Here is a 26,465-nt window from a genome sequence, read left to right as displayed (position 1 = left end):
CGATAAATAGGCCCAACACCGTAGTATGAGAAACATCCCCATATCATGATGCTTGCACCACCATGCTTCACTGTCTTCACAGTGTACTGTGGCTTGAATTCAGTGTTTGGGGGTCGTCTGACAAACTGTCTCCGCCCACTAGACCCAAAAAGAACAATCTTACTTTCATCAGTCCACAAAATGTTGCGCCATTTCTCTTTAGGCCAGTCAATGTGCTCTTTGGCAGATTGTAACCTCTTCAGCACACGTCTTTTTTCCAACAGTGGGACTTTGCGGGGACTTCTTGCAGATAGCTTGGCTTCACATAGGGGTCTTCTAATTGTAACAGTCCTCACAGGGAACGTCACACCTTCTTTCATCTTCCTGGAGCTGATTGTTGGCTGAGTCTGCGCCATTTTGGCTATTCTATCCATTTGAATGGTAGTTTTTCGTTTTCTTCCACGTCGTTCAGGATTTGGTTGCCATTTTAAAGCATTTGCGATCAACGCCAATGCCACCATCAAATCCGCCCCGCAGGCCAGAGTACTTGGTGTCATTCTGGACTCCAACTTATCCTTCCAGCCCCAAGTCCAATCACAAACAAACTCATGCAGACTCCACCTCCGCAACATCGCCAAAATCCGCACGTTCCTAACCCCAGAAACCACTAAACAGCTCATCCACTCCCTCATCATATCACGACTCGACTACTGCAACTCCCTCCTCACTGGCCTGCCTCACCACAGGCTATCCCCGCTTCAGTCCATCCTGAATACGGCTGCCAGACTCATTCACCTTTCCAACTGCTCCATTTCCTCCACCCCCCTCTGCCAATCCCTCCACTGGCTTCCGATAGCGCAACGGATCAAATTCAAAATCCTAACACTGACGTACAAAGCTGTCCACCATACTGCCCCAAACTACATCACCGACCTATTATCCAAGTACCACCCAACACGCACACTCCGCTCCTCACAAGAACTCCTTCTCTCTAGTTCCCTGGTCTCCTCCTCCCATGCCCGCCTCCAGGACTTCTCCAGGGTGTCACCCATCCTCTGGAACTCCCTGCCCCAACCCATCAGATTATCACCTACTCTCCTCTCCTTTAGGCGCACCCTGAAAATCCATCTCTTCAGGGAAGCTTACCCAACCCCCTGCTAACCTGCCGACCTCCTCCACTCTTCCTACCACTCCATCCCCCACAGCTATCTCCTCCTGTACCACTATCCCCTCCCTCCTAGATTGTAAGCTCGAAAGAGCAGGGCCCTCGATCCCCTCGTGTATCGCATTGTATTGGTATTGTTCTGTCACATGTTCTGTCCCCCTTTGTAATGTACAGCACTGAGCGAACCATTGGCGCTTTATAAATACTATATAATAATAATAATAATAATTTTAGCTGAGCAGCCGATCATTTTCTGCACTTCTTTATATGTTTTCTCCTCTCCAATCAACTTGTTAATCAAGGTACGCTGTTCTTCTGAACAATGTCTGGAACGACCCATTTTCCTCAGAATTTCAGAGAGAAATGCACTGTAACCAGCATGTCCAACATTTGCTGCCTTCCTTCTTTAAATAAGGGCAATAATTGCCACCTGTTTTCAAAGAATGAATGACCTCACTAATAGAACTCCACACTGCTATTATTTTGAACACGCCCCTTTCAATGAGTGATTCAATGACACAGAATCAGCAGCATGCATGTCATGACTGTTGGGTCTGTTGGATTTCTATTACTCTGCTACACCTGCTAGTAAATTATTTGCCATGAAGAAATATCATTTCTACCAAAAACAGTGATTGATCCGGTTAGTGATGTCTGACTGCTATTATTTTGAACACAACTGTATGTGTATGTTATTTGTTGTTTGTACGGATAAACCACACGTGCTATTCATAGGCACTCTCTGAGTTGGTACTCTCACACGAAGGACATTCCATTATTCAGGAATGATTATATGAACTTTTTTTTAGCACCATTTACCAGTTTACATCATTATTGCAATTACTTTACATGCGTTTATGATTGATAACGTTCATTTATAGCGCTGCACTATTACTTTTACATATTTGTATTCTGGGACTGTTTCCAATACCCTGAATGCTAGCTGCTACCTTCATATCTATACCTAGATTTATGAGAGTATAAAAAATACAGTGAGCGCTCCAATGGTCAGCAGCTGAACATTCAAGGAAAACACATAAAAGTCCCAAAAATATATATATAAAGAAAATGCAGCACTGTGTAATGTTACTATATTGCGGGCAGATATAAATAATAAATGAAACCAAAGCAAATGAATAAATGAATGAATAAATCAATAAATAAATAAATCACAGTCCAGTAATGGTGCTCGCTGATTTCCAGTGCAAAAGTTAGAAATGCGCACTAACCAGAAATGTATTAATAATACGCATGTGTATATGATATCATGGAGATTCCCCTCTCTTTCCTGGTCTGGTGATGGGCAGGAGCTGAAGATAGTAGAGATGAAGCGCCCTCGTGTGGTGAAATGGAGGTCCAGCAGGTCACAGAAATCCTTACAGAAGTGTGTAAAGTGACCCTTTAAGATTAAAGATGACCGCCGGGCCTCCACGTGGCACCGACCGCGTAGTGTCAATGGCGTCCTGGGCTCCACCTGAGCTCTACCTCTGAAGAAGTGCGTGCGCACAAAACGCATCAGTGGGAGCCCAGGACGCCATTGACACTACGCCGCCGGTGCCACGTGGAGGCCCGGCGACCATCTTTAATCTTAAAGGGTCAGTCATTTGATTAAACCTGGCACCATTGAGAGTTTTTCCTGAACACTCCTGTTTTTCTTGAATAAAATCATTTTCATCAACCTACTACACTATGGGTTCTTTCCTGTGTCTTCTGCGATGAGCCTTTTCAGCTTCTGCAGACCCAGATTGATCCCTGCACCAGCCTTTGAGAGGAGGAATTTTCCACTTCACACACTTCTGTAAGGATTTCTGTGACCTGCTGGACCTCCATTTCGCCACACGAGGGCGCTTCATCTCTACTATCTTCAGCTCCTGCCCATCACCAGACCAGAAAAGAGAGGGGAATCTCCATGATATCATATACACATGCGTATTATTAATACATTTCTGGTTAGTGCGCATTTCTAACTTTTGCACTGGGAATCAGCGAGCACCATTACTGGACTGTGATTTATTTATTTATTGATTTATTCATTTGCTTTGGTTTCATTTATTATTTATATCTGCCCGCAATATAGTAACATTACACAGCACTGCATTTTCTTTATATATACCTAGATTTATATTTATCTTGTGTAATACCATTCTATATAATTTGACCAATGCTCGATTTATCATTATTTTTAAACAATGTAACTATTCTACATTGCAGCTCAATCTCTGTTTCCTACAGTGGCTTAGTGGTTAGAACTCAGAATTGACAGCACTTGGGTCATGGGTTCTAATCCCAGTCATGGCTGCACCTGTCTGCATCTCAGTTTGCATGCTTTCTCTGCATGGGTGTGTTTCTGCCAACACTCCAAAGACATGCTGTTAGGTTAATTGGGCCTAGTATATGAGTTTCTGGTCTTATGCAGGCCATAGACGGGTCGAAAACAGGCTGTTTTTAAAAAAAAAAAGAAAAATTGGTCTTTCAATAGGCCGATGTTACCACCAACAGCAAAAAAAATCGGCCGATTTTCATCCCGTCTACGGCTGGCATTTTTACTTCTGTCCCTTGCAGAGAGCTCCAATGTATCCATTTGTATCCATTTTAGATACAGATGTTTTTATTCGGATACAAATAGATACATTGTTTCAACCACAAGACTTTTCATGTAAAATATAATAGCGGACTGGAATTCTTCTTCTTCCTCCTCTTCCTCCTCTTCTGCCTATTCCTTCTTCTTCCTCCCTCTTCCTCCTTCCTCCTTCTTCCTCCTCCTCCTTCCTCCTCCTCCTTCTTCCTCTCTTGCTCCTCCTCTTCTTTCTTCCTTCTTCTTTCCTGTACCTGTGCACAGATATCTATGCAAATCGCCACAAAAGTAGTACATGTACTACTTTAGAAATCAGTGTCGGAAACTCACCCATGTGACCGCTCTAATAGCAGACAATAGGGTGCGACTTGGCATACGATTTTCAAGTCGCATGTCATGCAAATCACATGCCAAGTCACACTCAATGCAACCGCTATTAGAGAGTTCATATTGGTGTGGTTCAAACTTGGTTTCTAAAGTAATGAATACACTACTTTTCATGCCATTTGCAGATAGATCTGTGTCAGATATGTAAGTCACATGATGTGAACGTAGTGTAAGTCACACCACTTCAAAATCCGCTTTGATGTGACCGGGGTGGCCCCCAGTCACATCGGGTGCAATTTGGCATGCGATTTGCATGCTAGGCGACTTGCAAATCGTAGGCCAAGTTGCACCCCATTGTCCACTATATGCTCCATTCACATCCAATCTCATTTTGAAATCGTGCGACCAGGGGCGGACTGACAACTCATGGGGCCCCCGGGCAATAGGGGATCTTAGGGCCATTGTGTCCTCGCCCACACCCTAAAAAGCCAATGAAAGGTACAAGGAGCATCTCACGAGGCCCCCTACTGACCCCGGGCCCTCGAATGGTCAGTCCGCCCCTGCGTGCGGCTTCACTGTAAGTTGCCCAATTTCCAAATCCGATTAGATGTGACTGTGGTGTTAGCCCCCAGTCACATCGGGTGCAATTTGGCATGCGATTTGCAAGCATGCGAAGTCACATCCAGGGTGCACGGTTTCAGGTGCGATTTGGGAATTGAAATTGTACTTGATATCGGATCTAATGAATGTGGATGTGTGTCTTAACGTAAGCGATTTGCTGCAGTACAATTTTAAAAGTAGTCCTTGTCTAACTTTTTCAGCATTTTGTAGCGATTTCACCTATAGACTACAATAGAAATCGCAATGCAAAACACAATTGAAAACGCAATAACTCATTGGTAAATCTACAGAAAACACAGTGAAATTGCCAACAAAAAGCACAATTTTAAATCGCATCTAGTGTGAGCCAAGCAGGCAATTCAACAAAGGAAATAAATCTTTGAAGGCATGCGGTATCTGCATGCTCGGATAAGGATTTTTTATGGATTTTGGGGGGGGCGACTCCATGCTATTATTTTATTAATTTCTTTTTTTAATCCTTTTCTCTCTCTCGCTTTCTCTTCTCATGGTTTGACAAACCTTCCTAAGAGGGGGCGGAGTGTAAACCAGCATTATCCAATCAATCATTAGTCCAGGCCCTTATCTCCTCCCATCGTTTGACATTCACATTAAGTGCAACTATAAAGGTGTTTGAACAGACAAGGCCTCATTTAATTCACATCCTAGGGATCATTTAGACAGAAAGCAAAGATGCTGCCACCAACACATGTATGTTAGGGTAGCCACACAGAGATGCAAATTCATTGCCATGGTTGGGATTCAAACCAACAACCCTAGTGTTGTAAGGCAGCAGTGCTAACCACTAATCCACAGACCTGTTGAACACTAACCTGCCTGTATTTCTGTGGTGTGAATCCACCCTAAATCCCTGGGCAAGGTCAGTGTAACCAGCCAGATATCTCCAATGTGACACAAATGTTGTGCTATGTTGCCAATTCAGATGTATGTTGGTTCTATGTATCCCAATACAAAGGATTACAATACTAGTACAGGCGTACCTCGGTTTACCAACGCCTCGGCTAACGTAATTTTCGGTTTACGAATGAAAATCCATGGAAAATAATGCCTCGGTTTACACAATTGGTAATAATGTTTTTCGCAATACAAAGTGTATGTCGGCGTTGATTTTCAAATGCAAATGCCAGCCTTTTTTTTTTCTTCACTATAGTTCACAAGCTTAGAAGTCACTTTCCCCGAAGTTACAGAAAACTTTGTATCTTTTAATAAAATCAAAGTAAACATTGTTTCCTTTAGGGATATATAAATGCCAAGAAAACGACAGCTGAATTTCTGAGCTATAGTGAAGAAAAAAAAGGGAGAATTACATTTAAAAACCGGCACCATAATAAATAAAAAACAGCATGGGGTCCCCCCTCCCATCCACACCAAGCCCTTCGGGTCTGGTATATATCTTAAGGGGTAACTCCATGCCAAAATGTAAAAAAAAAAACCAGTGTGGGGTTCCCCCTCCCATCCACACCAAGCCCTTCGGGTCTGGTATATATCTTAAGGGGTAACTCCATGCCAAAATGTAAAAACAAAAACAGTGTCGGGTTCCCCCTCCCATCCACACCAAGCCCTTCAGGTCTGGCATGGATATTAAAGGGTAACTCCATGCCGAAATTAAAAAAAAAACAGCATGGGATCCCCCCTCCCATCCACACCAAGCCCTTCGGGTCTGGTATATATCTTAAGGGGTAACTCCATGCCAAAATGTAAAAAAAAAAAACAGTGTGGGGTTCCCCCTCCCATCCACACCAAGCCCTTCGGGTCTGGCATGGATATTAAGGGGTAACACCATGCCGAAATAAAAAAAAACAGCATGGGGTCCCCCCAAAATCCATACCAGATCCTTATCCGAGCATGCAGCCCGGCAGGTCAGGAAAGGGGGGGTGAAGAGCGAGCACCCCCCCTCCTGAACCATACCAGGTAACATGCCCTCAACATGGGGGGGGGTGCTTTGGGGCAGGGGGGCTTATCAGAATAATTTGGGCATGGAGTGACCCCTTAATCCATACCAGATTTGAAGGGCTTGGTATGGATGGGAGGGGGGACCCCACGCCGTTTTTTTAATTATATATTTAATTTACGGGAATTATTTTACATTCAGCTGTCAGTGGGGAACCCCGCTGACAGCTGAAACATTAATGCAGGCAATAAACGGATCAAAAACGTTTAAAAAAAACCCTGAAAAATCGCTCGTTCAATCAGCCGACGTTACCACCAACGGTAAAAAAAATCGGCCAATTTTTTTCCCGTCTACGGCCGGCAAATATAATTGCAGAGTAATTACTTCTGTCCCTGCAGAGAGCTCCGCTATTATATTTGACATAAAAAAGTATCAGGGGCGGACTGACAACTCATGGGGGTCATGGGGCCCCTAGGTCCTTGCCCAAACTCAAAAAAGCCTATGAAAAAGGTACCAGGGGCATCTCATGGGGCCCCCTACTGACCCCGGGCCCTCGGGCAGTGCCCGAGTTTCCAAATGGTCAGTCCGCCCCTGAAAAGTATAGCAGTTGCAACATTGTATCTATTTGTATCCATTTCTGATACAGATGTTTTATTCGGATACAAATAGATACAATGTTGCAACCACAAGACTTTTTCATGTCAAATATAATAGTGGAGCTCTCTGCCGGGACAGAAGTAATTACTCCGCTATTATATTTGCCGACCGTAGACGGGACGAAAATCAGCCGATTTTTTGTTACCAATGGTGGTAACGTCGGCCTATTGAACGACCGATTTTTTGTTTAAAAAAAAAAAAAAGGCCAGTTTTCACCCAGTCTATGGCCTGCATTAATGTTTCAGCTGTCAGCGGGGTTCCCCACTGACACATGATCGTTGTGATCGCCTCTGACTGGCTATCATGGTGATCAGTCACTGTACTGCCCGGCCCCCTTGTTTTTTTTCTCTCTCTGTGAACGGAGGAGAGAGATACATTGTATCCCTCTAACTCGTGGCATAAAGAGAAAAAAAAAAGTTTGTAAAAAAAAAAGATAAATATTTAAAAATAAAATAAAAAATAAAGAAAAAATACCTAGATCAAGGTTTGATGTAGTTCAGTGCCAGGGTTAGTGTGTGGGTTAAGGTCAAGGTCAAAGGTCAAGGGTTAGGATTTAAAAAAAAAGACAAAAGCAAAATGCGCACTATTAATGTATAGTAATAATAAATTTATTTATTTATTTATTCATTTATCCTTTTTCAGCGCTGCACTTTATTTACCAAAATGCGCGCTATTGTTTCTGGGCTGTACTACGGGTACAAACAACAAATAACATACACATAGATGGTATCCTTGCGATCCTCAAGAGCTGGAGAATTTATTTTGGGTTGTTCTTTAGTGGTCGGTTATGGTAGTAACAAGAAACACACAGCTAAATAAAAAAAATGTTTTTTATTTATTATTTTGGGACAGTTTTCCTTTGATAATAAAAAAAATCTGGAGATATCCATTACCATTTACCACCAAATGAAAGCCCAATTTGTCCTGAAAAAAACGCGGTATAATGTGCGCTATTGTTTCTGGGCTGCAAACAACATACACATCAATGGTATCGCTACGATCGTCAAGAGCTGGAAAATTTATTTTGGGTTGTTCTTTGGTGGTAGGTGGTGGTAGTAACAAGAAACACACAAATAAATAAAAATTATTATCATTTTTTTTTTTAGATTTCGGGCCAGTTTTCCTTTGATAAAAGAAAATCAGGAGATATCCATCACCATTTACCACCAAATGAAAGCCAAAAAAAATGCGGTATAATGTGCGCTATTGTTTCTGGGCTGTACTCCGGGTACAAACAACAAATAACATACACATATATGGTATCGCTGCGGTTTTCAAGAGCTGGAGAATTTATTTTGGGTTGTTCTTTGGTGGTAGGTTATGGTAGTAACAAGAAACATACAAATAAAAAAAAAATATATTATTTTTTTTATTTTTTTTTTATATTTTGGGCCAGTTTTCCTTTGATAAGAAAAAAAAAATCAGCAGATATCCATTACCATTTACCACCAAATTAAAGCCCAATTTGTCCTGAAAAAACTGCGGTATAATGTGCGCTATTGTTTCTGGGCTGCACTACGGGGACAAACAACAAATAACATCCACATATATGGTATCGCTGCGATCGACAAGAGCTGGAGAGTTTATTTTGGGTTGTTCTTGGGTGGTAGGTTATGGTAGTAACAAGAAACACACAAATAAAAAAAAATATAATTTTTTTTTTTTTTTAATATTTTGGGCCAGTTTTCCTTTGATAATAAAAAAAGATCAGGAGATATCCATTACCATTTATCACCAAATGAAAGCCCAATTTGTCCTGAAAAAAAAATGCGGTATAATGTGCGCTATTGTTTCTGGGCTGCAAACAACAAACAACATACACATCAATGGTATCGCTGCGATCGTCAAGAGCTGGAAAATTTATTTTGGGTTGTTTTTTGGTGGTAGGTGGTGGTAGCAACAAGAAACACAAATAAATTAAAAAAATGTTTTTTATTTATTATTTTGAGCCAGTTTTCCTTTGATAATAAAAAAAATCTGGAGATATCCATTATCATTTACCACCAAATGAAAGCCCAATTTGTCCTGAAAAAAACGCGGTATAATGTGCGCTATTGTTTCTGGGCTGAACTACGGGGACAAATAACAGACATATATGGTATCGCTGCGATCGTCAAAAGCTGGAGAATTTATTTTGGGTTGTTCTTTGGTGGTAGGTGGTGGTAGTAACAAGAAACACACAAATAAATAAAAATTATTATCATTTTTTTTTTTTATATTTTGGGCCAGTTTTCCTTTGATAATAAAAAAAGATCTGGAGATATCCATCACCATTTATCACCAAATGAAAGCCACATTTGTCCTGAAAAAACTGCGGTATAATGTGCGCTATTGTTTCTGGGCTGCACTACGGGGACAAACAACAAATAACATCCACATATATGGTATCGTTGCAATCGTCAAGTGCTGGAAAATTTATTATTTTTTTTATTTTGGGTTGTTCTTTGGTGGTAGGTGGTGGTAGTAACAAGAAACACACAGCTAATTAGAAAAAAATTATTATTATTTTTTTTTTATTTTGGGCCAGTTTTCCTTTGATAATAAAAAAAATGTTTTTTATTTTGGGCCTGTTTTCCTTTAATAATAAAAAAAATGATTTTTTTTATTATTTTGGGCCCGTTTTCCTTTGATAATGAAAAAAATGATTTTTTTTATTATTTTGGGCCAGTTTTCCTTTGATAATAAAAAAAAAAATCAGGAGATATCCATTACCATTTACCACCAAATGAAAGCCCAATTTGTCCTGAAAAAACTGCGGTATAATGTGCGCTATTGTTTCTGGGCTACACTACGGGGACAAACAACAAATAACAGACATCTATGGTATCGCTGCGATCGTCAGGAGCTGGAGAATTTATGGATCTGGAACATAATGGATCGGACTCCGATCCAATATGCTCAATCCGCAGATCCGATCCATCCTGCGGGGATCATGCAACCTATACAGGGTGACACCGGACCCGCTCCACGAAAAGGTAAGTTTTATTTTTTTTTTATTATTTTGGGCCAGTCTTTAATCAGGAGATATCCATTACCATTTACCACCAAATTAAAAATGTGTCCTGAAAAAAAAAACGTGGTGTAATCCACATGGATGTACGAAGTAGTTGTGATGATCTGGAGGGTTTTACTAACACATGTCAAAGTTGCCAAATTGTGCTTAGGCGTTAACATTTGTTTTACTCATAGGCGTGAAGGGGTTAATAACGACAACAGCAGACCTGCCATGACATTCGTTTATTAAGATCGCTATAAATAAGATGAATCAGAATAAATATCAGATGCCGCGACCTGACGTGTAACACATTTATTAAAGAGAGAGTAGGAATCATAAATAAATACAAATCATCTTGTAAAAAATAAATTAGAACACATTTGTTAATTAGCAGGTTCATTAAGGAGCTTTGCAGTGAGTATTGTGCCTATAACTGCAGCGCGTCCCATTAGATTGCATTGGTCGGTATAGCTGGGTACAGTAAATTCGGTTCCTTGAAGGGTCAGCCAGGGGCGGACTGACAACTCATGGGGCCCCCAGGCAGGGGCGGACTGAGAACTCATGGGGCCCCCGGGCAATAGGGGATCATGGGGCCCCTGTGTCCTTGCCCAAACTCAAAAAAGCCTATGAAAAAGGTACCAGGGGCATCTCATGGGGCCCCCTACTGACCCCGGGCCCTCGGGCACTGCCCGAGTTTCCAAGTGGTCAGTCCGCCCCTGAAAAGTATAGCAGTTGCAACATTGTATGTAATACAGTGTCCTCAGTACATGAACCACTTGAGCTCCGGAAGACTTTACCCCCCTTCCTGACCAGACCACTTTTTGCTAAATAGCGCTGCGTTACTCGAACTGGCAATTGAGCGGTCGTGCAACGCTGCACCCAAATCAGATTTCTTTTTTTTTTTAAGCATTTTTTTTTGTGTGGTATTTGATCACCGCTGTTTTTTAAATTTTTATTATGTACCCGATAATTTTGAAAAAAAATTTTTACCCCCGTCCTGACCATTTTTTGCTAATTAGTGCTGCATTACTCAAATTGGCAATTGAGCGGTCGTGCAATGGTGCACCCAAATCAGATTTCTATCTTTTTTTTAAGCATTTTTGTTTTTTTGGTGGTATTTGATCACCTGTTTTTTTTTAATTTTTAAAAAAAAAAATTTTTTACCCCCGTCCTGACCAGGCTATTTTTTGCTAAATAGTGCTGCGTTACTCAAATTTGCAATTGAGCGGTCGTGCAACGGTGCACCCAAATCAGATTTCTATCATTTTTTAAGCATTTTTGTTTTTTTGGTGGTATTTGATCACTGTTGTTTTTTTTTTTTTTTATTATGTACCCGATAATTTTGAAAAAAAAATTTTTTACCCCCGTCCTGACCAGGCCATGTTTTGCTAAATAGCGCTGCGTTACTCGAACTTGCAATTGAGCGGTCGTGCAACGGTGCACCCAAATGACATTTCTATCATTTTTTTAAGCATTTTTGTTTTTTGGGTGTTATTTGATCACCGCTGTTTTTTTAAAATTTTTATTATGTACTCGATAATTTTGAAAAAACATTTTTTTTTTTTTTTTTTGCTGTCTGCTATAAAAAGGGCAAAACGCATTAAAAAAGCGTAAAATTAACTGCGAAAGGTACTTGCAAAAAGCAAACTGCGTAGGTGTGAACGGAGCCTTACCCACGCATGCGCAGTCTGCTCTCGCTCGCATCTCGGCGTGCTGTGAGAGTGAAAGAGAGCCGACTGCGCATGCGTGGGTTTCGTGGCCAATACTAATATACAATAATATGACCTGAGAAGTGAAATTCGATGCATTTTTCTGCCTAATAAATACTGCGTGTCCAAGGTTCCAGATCCGGGGATCGAGTATTGGAAACAGATCCGCAACGTGACATCATGATCAGCGATCCCCGCAGAGGCGGGGCATGACAGTATCATCGTTTCTTATTGCACGTGTCCCTGGATACAGATCAAACATTCAGATTTCTCCGGAGAATTCAGACGTGGCCAGCGGATCGGTCTAAGACCTAAGAGTGTATCTTCCAGTCTGCGAAAAGAGGAAAATATTAATAAATACGAGGAAATAAATACCAACCAGGGGCGGACTGACAACTCATGGGGCCCCCCGGGCAATAGGGGATCATGGGGCCCCTGTGCCCTTGCCCAAACTCAAAAAATCCTATGAAAAAGGTACCAGGGGCATCTCATGGGGCCCCCTACTGACCCCGGGCCCTCGGGCAGTGCCCGAGTTTGCAAATGGTCAGTGCGCCCCTGATACCAGCACAGAGGTCACCTGCAAAAACAGATCGGCATCAAATGAAAATAAAAGTCTAAGGGCCGTTTCACACTATAGAAACCTAGTTCAGATGAGTTCCGGATGCGTTTCCGCATGCGCGTTTCTGATGCTTTTTGATGCATTTTTGATGCTTTTTCTTCAATTTAAATTGGGACAGTGGGTTTTGTGATGCGTTTTGGTGCATTCTGGTGCTTTTTTGATGCATTCCAGTTCAGTTTTCCCCTCTTTTTTTTCAATGTAAATAGGGACATGTGCATTCCAGCACGTTTTGGTGCATTCCAGTGTGTTTTGGTGCATTCCAGTGTGTTTTGGTGCATTCCAGTGCGTTGATGCTTTTTACCAGTTCTGTTCAGAAAAAATGCAGCCTGTTCTACTTTTTTTTCTGCAACTGTAATGCACTGGAACTGCAAGCACTGATGTGAACTATGACACTGACAACCGTATCACCTACTTTCTGTGCGTTTTGGATGCAGAAAAAAAAGCAACTGAAACGCATGGAGTGTGAACCGGCCCTTAGAGCAGGGGTGTCAAACTGGCAGCCCTCCAGCTGTTGTTGCTGGCTGCTGGATAGTCTATTGATGTTGGCTTCTGGGAGATCTGTTGTAGCTGCTGGGGGGTCTACTGATGCTGGCTGCTAGGAGATCTGTTGTAGCTGCTGGGGGGTCTATTGATGCTGGCTGCTGGGAGATCTGTTGTAGCAGCTGGGGGGTCTATTGATGCTGTCTGCTGGGAGATCTGTTGTAGCTGCTGGGGTCTATTTATTCTGGCTGCTGGGAGATCTGTTGTAGCAGCTGGGGGGTCTATTGATGCTGGCTGCTGGTAGATCTGTTGTAGCTGCTGGGGTCTATTTATTCTGGCTGTTGGGAGATCTGTTGTAGCAGCTGGGGGGTCTATTGATTCTGGCTGCTGGGAGATCTGTTGTAGCTGCTGAAGAGTCTATTGATGCCACCTGCTGGGAGATCTGTTGTAGCTGCCGGGGGGGTATATTGTTGCTGGCTTCTTGGAGATCTGTTGTAGCTGCCGGGGGGTCTATTGTTGCTGGCTTCTTGGAGATCTGTTGTAGCTGCTGGGGGGTCTATTGATTCTGGCTGCTGGGAGCTCTGTTGTAGCTGCTGGGGGGTCTATTGATTCTGGCTGCTGGGAGCTCTGTTGTAGCTGCTGGGGGGTCTATTGATGCTGGCTGCTGGGAGATCTGTTGTAGCTGCCGGGGGGTCTATTGTTGCTGGCTTCTTGGAGATCTGTTGTAGCTGCTGGGGGGTCTATTGATTCTGGCTGCTGGGAGCTCTGTTGTAGCTGCTGGGGGGTCTATTGATGCTGGCTGCTGGGAGATCTGTTTAAGCTGCCGGGGGGTCTATTGTTGCTGGCTTCTGGGAGATCTGTTGTAGCTGCTGGGTATCTATTGATGCTGGCTGCTGGGAGATCTTTTGAAGCTGCTAGGGGGTCTATTGATGCTGGCTGCTGGGAGATATGTTGTAGCTGCTGGGGGACTATTTATTCTGACTGCTGGGAGATCTTTTGTAGCTGCCGTGGGGTCTATTGTTGCTGGCTTCTTGGAGATCTGTTGTAGCTGCTGGGGGGGGCTATTGATGATGGATGCTGGGAGATCTGTTGTAGCTGCCGGGGGGTCTATTGTTGCTGGCTTCTTGGAGATCTGTTGTAGCTGCCGGGGGGTCTATTGTTTCTGGCTTCTTGGAGATCTGTTGTAGCTGCTGGGGGGTCTATTGATTATGGCTGCTGGGAGATCTGTTGTAGCTGCTGGGGGGTCTATTGATGCTGGCTGCTTTGAGATCTGTTGTAGCTGCTGGGGGGTCTATTGTTGCTGGGGTGGTATTTTTGTGGCTGGAGGAATCTATTGTTGCTGGTGGGGTCTAATGTTGCCATCTGCAGAGATCTATTTTTCTGCTTTTCTTGTTATCATTAACAAATTCCATACAAATTATTTAGCACCACAAAATGGTACTTCTTTAAAAGAGGCGGGACTGGGAGCTGGGTAGGGGGTGGAACCAAGTGAAAGTGCTCGGAGGTGGGTAAGGGGGCGGAGACAAGGAAGTCAGATGGGGGGTCCTGCACCTATTTTTTGAGAAAATAAATCCCTGCTTCTTTCCATAGTCACCACATGGATGGAAGAGTCTACAATGTCTTTGTATGCTGTAGTATTAGCAGCATCCTTCACTGGAAATGTTTCTATAGAATTCCTGTGTCCTCAGACAGCGCCCCCCACACATGGACTGGACCAATCACAGTCCATACACCTTGACCTGTCATTTCATTGCCCGCCCAGGAAGGGCACATTTTCAATTTCAGGATCAAATGAGTCTTACCCTGGATGTTGGTACTGTCATTTCGTAACTTCGCACCCTCATTCCACTCTCCGGAAAGCTATAGGACGGGATCCCTCTTGAAATCATGTTATTAAAAGTTCCAAATCTGGCCACCTGTGGAATACGAAGGGAAGAGGGTGAGCACACAAAACGAATGGTATGGAGCGATAAACAACAAACTAATAAAAAGTGGCAACATAATCCTATAAAAGACATTATGGGGTTGATTTACTAACACTGGAGAGGGCAAAATCTGGTGCAGCTGAGCATGGGAGCCAATCAGCTTCTACCTTCAGCTTGTTCAGTTACCCCAGGTTCACACCCAAGCGTTTTCTGCAGTGTTTTGCGGAAACGCACAGCAGTCCATTTAACATGGTTTGCTAAGGGACAGGTTCACAGGTTCACCCGGTGAGTACGGGCGGACTGACCATATGGAAACTCGAGCACTGCCCGAGGGCCCGGGGTCAGTAGAGGGCCCCATGAGATGCCCCTGGTACCTTTTTCATAGGCTTTTTTGAGTTTGGGCAAGGACACAGGGGCCCCATGATCCCCTATTGCCCAGGGGCCCCATGAGTTGTCAGTCCGCCCCTGCTGGTGAGTTTTTTTTAAAAGGATCAGGGACTTTTTTAACGGCTTCTCCACCACCCTATAGCAGAAATACTGCTACAGGGCGGCGCAGGTGCGCAAAATCACACCGCCGTTCATGGCTGCGGCTGTCAATCACTGGATCCCGGCCGGTGATTACTCGCTGGCGCCCGATTATTGTCGAGCATCTCCGACGAGGAGGAGAACTGTTTGTAAACAAAACAGTTCGCCTCCCTGTCAGCTCCTACACCCTGCACAGCACAGCCATCCAAAGCAGTGTGATTATAGTGAAGCACACGGACACAGAACTTAGTGAAACAGGGGGATGTTCGGCCCATCAGAGTACATAACTACGCACTGTATGAATATGTCCTACCAGAATATTGACACTTACCAGGAATCCGCCCGCTAGAATAGCAACCACCGCAACAGCCGCCAACACAATGAGAGCAATGCCATATCCAGGGATCTGTCCGGAGACGCCAGAGGTGTCACTTCCAACATTTTGAGCTGGATGGAAAAAAAAATATAAAAAACAAAAAAGTTGTGTAAAGAGTTGAACAGAGATATTTTGAACCTAACCAAGTCTAAAACCTCTCTAAGGTAAGGGCAGGGGGTGATCCTAACAAAGGGGGTTACTTGGGATGCCAATAGTTGGGTGCATACAAGACCCAGTGATGGAAATCCAGCACTGGAATGTTCTGAAGTACGGGAACCGCGTGGTGCCTGGACGTCCCTGTGATAGTCTTTAGATCAACGCCTCTGGATTTCAAGGTCTGAGGGACCTCAATTTCTGCCCAAGTCAACAGGCTGACAAAAGCCTATCCATTCCTTTACAAACATACCCTTTGTTTTCTAAAGTGACCCATGCCGCTTCTCTTGCTATCTCGTCTAAGAGTCCCTTAGAGTCCCTAGAGTCTCTCTCTCTCTTCTCCCCCCCTCTCTCTCCCATATCTCTCTCTATATCTTCCCCCCCTCTCTCCTCCGCCTCTCTCTTCTCTCTCCCCCCCTCTCCCCCCTCTCACTCGCCCCCCTCTCTCCCCCCCTCTCACTCGCTCCCCCCTCTTCTCTCTCCCTCCCTTTCTCCCTCTTTCTCCCTCTCTCTCTTCCCTCTCCCCCCCCCCTCTCCCTCTCTCTCCTCCTCTCTCCCTTTCTCATCTCTCTTCCCCCCCTCTCTCTCTATCCATCTCTCTCTCTCTTCCCCCTCTCCCCCCCCCCTCTCTCTTCCCCTCTCTATCTATCTCCCCCCTCTCTCCTCTATCTACCCCCCCCCCTCTCCTCTCCCTCTCTTCCTTCGCTTCTCTATCTCTCTTCTCTCTCCCCCTCTTCTATCTCCCCCCCTCTCTCTCTTCTCTACCACCCCCCTCCCTCTCCCTCTCTATCTATCTCCCCTCTCTCTCCTCTATCTACCCCCCTCTCTGTCTCTCTTTCTCTCTCTCTCCCATATCTCTCTCTATCTCTTCCCCCCCCCTCTCTCCCCCGCCTCTCTCTTCTCTCTCTCTCCCCCCCTCTCACTCGCCCCCCTCCCCCCTCTCACTCGCCCCCCCTCTCTCCCCCCTCTTCTCTCGCCCTCCCTTTCTCCCTCTTTCTCCCTCTCCCCCCCCCTCTCCCTCTCTCTCCTCCTCTCTCTCTTCCCCCCTACTCTATCCATCTCTCTCTCTCCCCCCCACTCTCCCCCCTCTCTCTCTCTTCCCCTCTCTATCTATCTCCCCCCTCTCTCCTCTATCTACCCCCCTCTCTCTCCTCCCTCTCTCTCTCTTCCTTCTCTCCTCTATCTCTCTTCTCTCTCTCCCTCTTCTATATATCTCTCTATTCTCTCTATATATCTCTCTTCTCTACCCCCCCCTCTCTCTCTCTCTCTATCTCCCCCCCCCTCATCTCCCTCTCTCCCTCTCTATCTACCCCCTCTCTCCTCTATCTACCCCCCCCCCTCTCTTCCTTCTCTCCTCTATCTCTCTTCTCTCTGTCTCTCTTCTCTATCTCCCCCTCTCCCCCCCCCTTTCTATCGCTCTCTCTCTATCTACCCCCCCTTCTCTCCTCTATCTACCCCCCCTCTTTCTCTCTCTCTCTTCCCCTCTCTATCTATCTCCCCCTCTCTCTCCTCTATCTACCCCCTCTCTCTTCTCTCTCTCTTCCTTCTCTCCTCTATCTCTCTTCTCTCTCTCCCTCTTCTATCTCTCTCTCTCTCTCTCTCTCTCTCTCTTCTCTCTCTATCTCTCTTCTCTATCTCCCCCCCCCTCTATCGCTCTCTCTCTATCTCTCCCCCCTCCCCCCCTCTCTCTTCCATCTCCACCCCCCCATCTCTCTCCCCCCCCCCTCTCTCTCTCTCTCTCTCTCGTCCCAGTTTTCTACCAACCCTGACATAGCAGCTGTGAAGTTCTGTGTAAAAAAAAAAATGGCCTTACATTCGGATATCCAATCTGCAGCCTGTGTACATATAAAGCTGACCATACACTACACTAGACATGTGCGGTGTGTTTCATTTCAAATTGAAACACAGATGAATTTTTCATTATTCGGAGATTATTATGTATTCAAATTTCCAAACTACAATAGTCACGAGTTTAAACGAATCCAAAATAACGAAACGAAATCATGGCCGAAATTCAAATTAAATTAAAAAAAGACATCGAATTTCATTGGTCATGGATGGTTGGTGAGCGCAATATATTGTCTCATGGTGATGGAGCACAAAGGATCTGCATGGAGCAATTTATTTGGCACCAGAAGATTATGCACCATTGTTTTTCGATCTACAATCTGGTGTGGGACTTTTGTTTTTTTGTTTTTGTTCTTGACTCATTAACCACATTCGTGCCGCCCTACAGCAGATATACTGCTACAGGGTGGCAGGGGTGCGCAAAATCACATATATATATATATACATGATTTTGCATTTCCATAGAGGGTAGAGGGCGTCCTACCCATGCCACCATTCGCGGCTCAGTTGTCAATCACAGGGTCCCGGCTGGTAATTACTCGCTGGCGCCTGGTGATTGCTGAGCATCTCCGACGGGGAGGAGAACTGTTTGTAAATAAAACAATTCTCATCCATTTCAGTTTGCGTACACTGCTTTGCATGGCCCTGCACAGCACAGCCATGCAAAGCAGTGTGCTTACAGTGAAGCACACAGACACAGCCTCATAGTAAAACAGCACACAGTTAACCCTTTGATCGCCCCAGATGTTAAAAACCCCTTCCTGCCCAGTGCCATTAGTACAGTGCCAGTGCTTTTTATTAGCATTGATCACTGTATTGGTGTCACTGGGGATGTCAGTGACACCGAGTCAGTCCCCCCCCTTAGAATGTCCACCACCGCAGTCCCGCCATAAGTCGCTAATTTTTACTAGTAAAAATTTAAAAAAATCCTAGTATATATACCAATATTACTTTCATGTAAACCAATTGATTTACACAAATTGTTTTTTTTTTTTTAGCAGACACAGAGCAGAATACATTTTGGCCTAAATTTATGACGAAATTTGATTTTTAAAGTTTTTTACTGGACATGTTTAATAGCAAAAAGTAAAAACAAATATTGTTTTTTTTTTCTCAAAATTGTCGGGTTTTTTTTATAGCGCAGGCAATCAAATACCACCAAAAGAAAGCTCAATTCATGGGGAAGAAGGAAAGTAAATTTCATTTGGGTGCAGCGTTGCATGACCACGCAATTGTCAGCTTACTTTAGTTACTTTACGCAGCGCCATAACACAAAAACATGGCCTGATCAAGGGGGGGGGGGGGGGGAATCCTCAGGAGGGCGAGGGGTTAATTTATATCACTTTTTAGGTTTTTACATGTTTCTCTGACAGTTGGAATATTGTTCACCTGATATGTATGTTTAGCGCCATACCGTATTTTATTATATGGTCACAAGTGATTGTCCATCCAAGGGGCAGCTCACATTTTATGTTTTATTTTTGTTGGCACGCTACATGGTTGAGTAATTCTTTATATTGTATTGCATTGAAGATTCGCTGTTTGTGTGACGCAGTATATATATATATCACTTCTTTGTATGTAAAGAGAAGGCGCTTCGTTTCTCACTAAATAGATCCTATTTCTTGTTGATTTTGTCCTAAATGATTGATTTTTACACAGAATTTTTCACAGCCGGGGTTTGTTAGAGAGCTGCGACGTGGGGGGGGGGGGGGGCGGATCGCTAAAGCGCTTACAACCAGCCCCTATATATATTATTGTATATAGATACTAATAGATGGGAGAGCAAAAAAAGAATAGCATGGGTCACTTTAAGGTGGAACAGTATATTAACCCCTTCCAGTCTGGACACTTTCACCCCCTTCCAGTCCGGACACTTTCCCCCCCTTCCAGTCCGGACACTTTCCCCCCCTTCCAGTCCGGACACTTTCACCCCCTTCCAGTCCGGACACTTTCCCCCCCTTCCAGTCTGGACACTTTCACCCCCATCCAGTCCGGACACTTTCACCCCCTTCCAGTCCGGACACTTTCCCCCCCTTCCAGTCCGGACACTTTCACCCCCTTCCAGTCCGGACACTTTCCCCCCCTTCCAGTCCGGACACATTCCCCCCTTCCAGTCCGGACACTTTCCCCCCCTTCCAGTCCGGACACTTTCCCCCCTTCCAGTCCGGACACTTTCACCCCCTTCCAGTCCGGACACTTTCCCCCCCTTCCAGTCCAGACACTTTCCCCCCTTCCAGTCCGGACACTTTCCCCCCCCTTCCAGTCCGGACACTTTCCCCCCCTTCCAGTCCGGACACTTTCCCCCCTTCCAGTCCGGACACTTTCCCCCCCTTCCAGTCCGGACACTTTCACCCCCTTCCAGTCCGGACACTTTCCCCCCCTTCCAGGCCGGACACTTTCCCCCCCTTCCAGTCCGGACACTTTCCCCCCCTTCCAGTCCGGACACTTTCCCCCCTTCCAGTCCGGACACTTTCCCCCCCTTCCAGTCCGGACACTTTCCCCCCTTCCAGTCCGGACACTTTCCCCCCCTTCCAGTCCGGACACTTTCCACCCTTCCAGTCCGGACACTTTCCCCCCTTCCAGTCCGGACACTTTCCCCCCTTCCAGTCCAGGCCAATTTTCAGCTTTCAGCGCTACCACACTTTGAATGACAAGTGCGCGGTCATGCAACACTGTACCCATATGCAGTTTTTTTGAGACAGATAAAACTTTATTTTGGTGGTATTTATTCACCACTGGGATTTTAATTTTTTTTGCTATATAAATGAAAAAGTCCAAAAATTTTGAAAAAAAAGTGTTTTTCTTATAAAATTTTGCAAATAAATAACCTTTCTTTATAAATCTTGGCCAAAATGTATTCAGTTATCTTTTTCGTAAAAAAAAAAAATAGCCCAAATTAGTTTATGACCAAAAATTATAATTTTTTCAATTTTTTTTTTACATTTTTTATTTTATTTTTTTAGATTATTATTTCTGTTTTTTTTGTACATACTGTCACCCTAGCAGTACAGAGTCACCATGGTGACACCTGTTACTACTTGTGGGGGGTGATGGAGATTTTTTTTTTTTTTACACTGATTGCTTTTACACCCATAAAAGCTGTAAAAGCAATCATTTCTGCCTCTTTCTGGCTGCATTCTTGCAGCCATTGAGAAATACTGAGTGAGCTGTGATTGGTCACAGCTTGTCACATGGTACAAGGCTGTTGTCAATAGCCCTGTACCATGTGACCTCTGTGATCATTCACAGATTTCACACGTAGTAAGCAATGATGTCAGAAGTGACATCTTGCTTACCTCACACAGAGGTCCCATACAATGACTGGTGTTCCATTGTGTCCAGAGACACGGCAGGCACCGGATCTTGGTGCTACGCGCTCCCAGGGAGCGCACACACGCAGGGAGCGGGGAGGCCGTTTATAAACATGGGCCGGAGGGAGGTGGTTAAAGCCCAATTCCTAATTGAGCAAAGACAAAAAACATTTAGGCCCCATTGTACACTGCAGCTGATAAACCGACGTTGAGGAGCTGTTCAGCGTTTTTTTCAGCAGCCCCTGAACTCCCCCTAATGTTTTCCTATGTCCGTGTACACATCGTCATTTACAGTCAGTTGAGTTTACAGTCTTTTTTGAATGCACCAAACTTGCATTCAGAGTAGATTTCATCAGCGTTTCAAACGCAAAACGCTTGTAAACGCAGCTAAACGTGGCTAACCGCGTTTATAGGCATTTGCGGTTTTTAATTTTTATTTAACTCTTGAATTTCCAGATGCTGTCCAGAGCCTTTTATCATCATGAAAAATGCATGTAAAGCGTTTTCCCGGTACTCAAATGGACCCGGTACACCACACTTTGAGGCTTTGCATGAAGAAAAAAAGTATGTTAGACAATGCTGCAATAATTTCTGCACAGAAATGAGCCAGAACATCCAAACGCCACAAAAAAAAAAGACAGCTAATCTCAACACATACTGCTCTCTCTGCTTCTGCTCTCTCTGCTTCTGCTTCACAAAATGTCTAAAATAGTTAATTATTTACTGTTTTTCAGTGCTTTCTTGGCATTTTGGAAGGTCTCCTGAGGTTATCTTAAAAAAACGCTTCTAAATGCAAACGCTCATAAACGCACATAAATGCGGTATGCAAACTCGGCTAAACAGACGTTTTTTAATCTACGTTTTCCGTGGTTCAGAAGTGTCCCGTGTACATGGGGCCTTAATCTTCTAGCATGAGATAAAAATGAAAAAGCGACTCTGGCAGCTACACCAGCTTGGTGCTGTTTCCTTTCATCTACTGCTGTCCACTGCAGACTCACCAATCCATTCCTTCCTTTTTAACTAATTCAACCCACTTCCTTTGAGCTCAGGGTGTCAAAGCTCCGCCCCTTGCCCTGGGCTCACAGGAAAATACTGCAGAGAGTAGAAACACGTCATTAGGTGGCGCTGCTGCAGCATTTAGGTTTTTCTTGCCAGAGGAAGGTGTATATGCAGTTTTTTTCACTGTTGGGGGGGCGGGGGAGGGGAGGTGCTCCAATGAAGGGAAGGGGCAAATCCAAGGTCTGCATTTGGTTATAACTTACTATGCCTTTCTCTGTGACATAATACAGTGCAATGCTGACTACAAATTCTATCACCCTTCATGTTGTAATTGAAGGTGTAGGGAAACCATGAAGTACCTTGTGCAGCACTGATTGCAGATGTTGTACTGGCTACATTTGAACCGGCTCCTGTAGTTCTTTGAGGTACAGATGTTGTGCTTGCTAAAAGTGGTGTTTTAGTGCTTCCAGGAGATGTGCTAGGTGCAGTTGTTTTGCTTCCTTCTGGGGGTGTAGTGCCTATTGGAGTTGTGCGGGATCCAGGTGGTGTACTGGATGGTGAACTGGTACTTAATCCAGGTGCTGTACTGGCTCCTGGAGATGTGCTTGATCCAGGTGTTCTGCTGGCTCCTGGAGATGTGCTTGATCCAGGTGTTGTGCTGGCTCCTGGAGATGTGCTTGATCCAGGTGTTGTGCTGGCTCCTGGAGTGGCACTGAATCCAGGTGTTGTACTGGCTCCTGGAGTTGTGCTTGGTCCAGGTGTTGTACTGGCTCCTGGAGTGGTACTGGATCCAGGTGTTGTATTGGCTCCTGGAATTGTGCTCGATCCAGGTGTTGTGCTTGCTCCTGGAGTGGTACTGGATCCAGGTGTTGTACTCATGCCTGGAGTTGTGCTTGATCCAGGTGTTGTGCTGGTTCCTGGGGTGGTACTGGATCCAGGTATTGTACTCATGCCTGGAGTTGTGCTTGATCCAGGTGTTGTACTGGATCCAGGTGTTGTACTCATGCCTGGAGTTGTGCTTGATTCAGGTGTTGTGATGGCTTCTGGAGTGGCACTGGATCTAGGTGTTGTACTGGCTCCTGGAGTGGTACTGGATCCAGGTGTTGTACTCATTCCTGGAGTTGTGCTTGATCCAGGTTTTGTGCTGGCTCCTGGGGTGGTACTGGATCCAGGTGCTGTACTCATGCCTGGAGTTGTGCTTGGTCCAGGTGTTGTACTGGATCCAGGTGCTGTACCCATGCCTGGAGCTGTGCTTGGTCCAGGTGTTGTACTGGATCCAGGTATTGTACTCATGCCTGGAGTTGTGCTTGATCCAGGTGTTGTGCTGGTTCCTGGGGTGGTACTGGATCCAGGTGTTGTACTCATGCCTGGAGTTGTGCTTGATCTAGGTGTTGTATTGGATCCAGGTGTTGTACTCATGCCTGGAGTTGTGCTTGATTCAGGTGTTGTGATGGCTTCTGGAGTGGCACTGGATCTAGGTGTTGTACTGGCTCCTGGAGTGGTACTGGATCCAGGTGCTGTACTCATGCCTGGAGTTGTGCTTGGTCCAGGTGTTGTACTGGATCCAGGTGCTGTACTCATGCCTGGAGCTGTGCTTGGTCCAGGTGTTGTACTGGATCCAGGTATTGTACTCATGCCTGGAGTTGTGCTTGATTCAGGTGATGTGATGACTTCTGGAGTGGTTCTGGATCCAGGTGTTGTGCTTGCTCCTGGAGTGGTACTGGATCCAGGTGTTGTACTCATGCCTGGAGTTGTGCTTGATTCAGGTGTTGTGATGGCTTCTGGAGTGGTACTGGATCCAGGTGTTGTACGCATGCATCCAGGTGTTGAACTCATGCATGTGATGGCTTCTGGAGTGGCACTGGATCCAGGTGTTGTACTGGCTCCTGGAGTGGTACTGGATCCAGGTGTTGTAGTCATGCCTGGAGTTGTGCTTGATTCAGGTGTTGTACTGGCTCCTGGGGTGGTACTGGATCCAGGTGTTGTGCTGGTTCCTGGGGTGGTAATGGATCCAGGTGTTGTACTCATGCCTGGAGTCATGCTTGGTCCAGGTGTTGTACTGGATCCAGGTGTTGTGCTGGCTCCTGGGGTGGTAATGGATCCAGGTGTTGTACTCATGCCTGGAGTTGTGCTTGATCCAGGTGTTGTACTGGATCCAGGTGTTGTACTCATGCCTGGAGTTGTGCTTGATCCAGGTGTTGTACTAGCTCCTGGAGTTGTACTGGATTCAGGTGTTGTACTCATTCCTGGAGTTGTGCTTGATTCAGGTGTTGTGCTGGCTCCTGGAGTGGTACTGGATCCAGGTGTTGTAGTCATGCCTGGAGTTGTGCTTGATTCAGGTGTTGTGATGGCTTCTGGAGTGGTACTGGATCCAGGTGTTGTACGCATGCATCCAGGTGTGGAACTCATGCATGTGATGGCTTCTGGAGTGGCACTGGATCCAGGTGTTGTACTGGCTCCTGGAGTGGTACTGGATCCAGGTGTTGTAGTCATGCCTGGAGTTGTGCTTGATTCAGGTGTTGTACTGGCTCCTGGGGTGGTACTGGATCCAGGTGTTGTGCTGGCTCCTGGGGTGGTAATGGATCCAGGCGTTGTACTCATGCCTGGAGTCATGCTTGGTCCAGGTGTTGTACTGGATCCAGGTGTTGTGCTGGCTCCTGGGGTGGTAATGGATCCAGGTGTTGTACTCATGCCTGGAGTTGTGCTTGATTCAGGTGATGTGATGGCTTCTGGAGTGGTTCTGGATCCAGGTGTTGTGCTTGCTCCTGGAGTGGTACTGGATCCAGGTGTTGTACTCATGCCTGGAGTTGTGCTTGATCCAGGTGTTGTACTGGATCCAGGTGTTGTACTCATGCCTGGAGTTGTGCTTGATCCAGGTGTTGTACTAGCTCCTGGAGTGGTACTGGATCCAGGTGTTGTACTCATTCCTGGAGTTGTGCTTGATCCAGGTGTTGTGCTGGCTCCTGGGGTGGTAATGGATCCAGGTGTTGTACTCATGCCGGGAGTTGTGCTTGATCCAGGTGTTGTACTAGCTCCTGGAGTGGTACTGGATCCAGGTGTTGTACTCATTCCTGGAGTTGTGCTTGATCCAGGTGTTGTGCTAGCTCCTGGGGTGGTACTGGATCCAGGTGTTGTACTCACGCCTGGAGTTGTGCTTGGTCCAGGTGTTGTACTCTTGCCTGGAGTTGTGCTTGATTCAGGTGATGTGATGGCTTCTGGAGTGGTTTTGGATCCAGGTGTTGTGCTTGCTCCTGGAGTGGTACTGGATCCAGGTGTTGTACTCATACCTGGAGTTGTGCTTGATCCAGGTGTTGTGCTGGATCCTGGTGTTGTACTCATGCCTGGAGTTGTGCTTGATTCAGGTGAAGTGATGGCTTCTGGAGTGGTTTTGGATCCAGGTGTTGTGCTTGCTCCTGGAGTGGTACTGGATCCAGGTGTTGTACTCATGCCTGGAATTGTGCTTGATTCAGGTGTTGTGCTGGATCCTGGGGTGGTACTGGATCCAGGTGTTGTACTCATGCCTGGAGTTGTGCTTGATCCAGGTGTTGTGCTGGCTCCTGGAGTTGTGCTTGATCCAGGTGTTGTGATGGCTTCTGGAGTGGCACTGGATCCAGGTGTTGTACTGGCTCCTGGAGTGGTACTGGATTCAGGTGTTGTACTGGTTCCTGGCGTTGTACTGGCTTCTGGAATTGTACTGGATCCAGGTGTTGTACTGGCTCCTGGAGTGGTACTGGATCGAGGTGTTGTACTGGTTCCTGGAGTTGTACTGGATTCAGGTGTTGTACTGGCTCCTGGAGTTGTACTGGATTCAGGTGTTGTACTGGCTCCTGGAGTTGTACTGGATTCAGGTGTTGTACTGGCTCCTGTGGTTGTACTGGATTCAGGTGTTGTACTGGCTCCTGGAGTGTTACTGGATCCAGGTGTTGTTCTGGTTCCTGGAGTTGTACTGGATCCAGGTGTTGTAGTGGCTTCTGGAGTTGTACCTGGTGTAGTTGTAGTTGGTTCTGCAATGACATGAAATTAACATTTTTGTAATGTTACTGTTTTACCAGCCTCTTTGGTTATTGAACATTGATTAAACATCCTACCGATATACTGTAGGTTTCCCAAGGGATCAGCGTCTTGTAACATCTTTGAGTTATGTAACCTTTTCATCTTTAAAGGTATAATGAATCATGATTTTTTTAGACATGTTTGAAGAAAACAGCTTACAAAAAAGAGAGAAGGTGAAGACCCCTCACTTCCCCTCTCTGTTGAGGTCCCTCAAGGCTCTGTCCTCGGGCCCCTTC

The 26,465-nt window shown here is 45.3% G+C and overlaps 1 protein-coding gene across 1 annotated transcript in view; it reads right to left on the bottom strand.

Annotated features, from left to right (window-relative positions):
• Positions 1 to 10,465: 10,465 nt before the first annotated feature.
• Positions 10,466 to 26,465, bottom strand: part of LOC149438070 (uncharacterized) — a 34,397-nt gene continuing 18,397 nt past the window's right edge. The window contains exons 3-6 of the mRNA XM_089660284.1: positions 22,536 to 26,180; positions 15,818 to 15,933; positions 14,839 to 14,952; positions 10,466 to 12,268 (exon numbers count right to left, since the gene is read on the bottom strand). Coding sequence (XP_089516410.1) covers positions 12,242 to 12,268; positions 14,839 to 14,952; positions 15,818 to 15,933; positions 22,536 to 26,180 — 3,902 coding nt within the window. The 3' untranslated portion in view covers positions 10,466 to 12,241. The remainder of the gene's footprint in view (positions 12,269 to 14,838; positions 14,953 to 15,817; positions 15,934 to 22,535; positions 26,181 to 26,465) is intronic.

Source organism: Staurois parvus, unplaced genomic scaffold (genome assembly GCF_062004578.1).
Source record: "Staurois parvus isolate SC_StPar_1 unplaced genomic scaffold, SC_StPar_1.0 ptg001221l, whole genome shotgun sequence".
Lineage (NCBI taxonomy): Eukaryota > Metazoa > Chordata > Amphibia > Anura > Ranidae > Staurois > Staurois parvus.
Note: the sequence above shows the minus strand (reverse complement) of the source record. Positions and strands in the feature narration are given on the sequence as shown.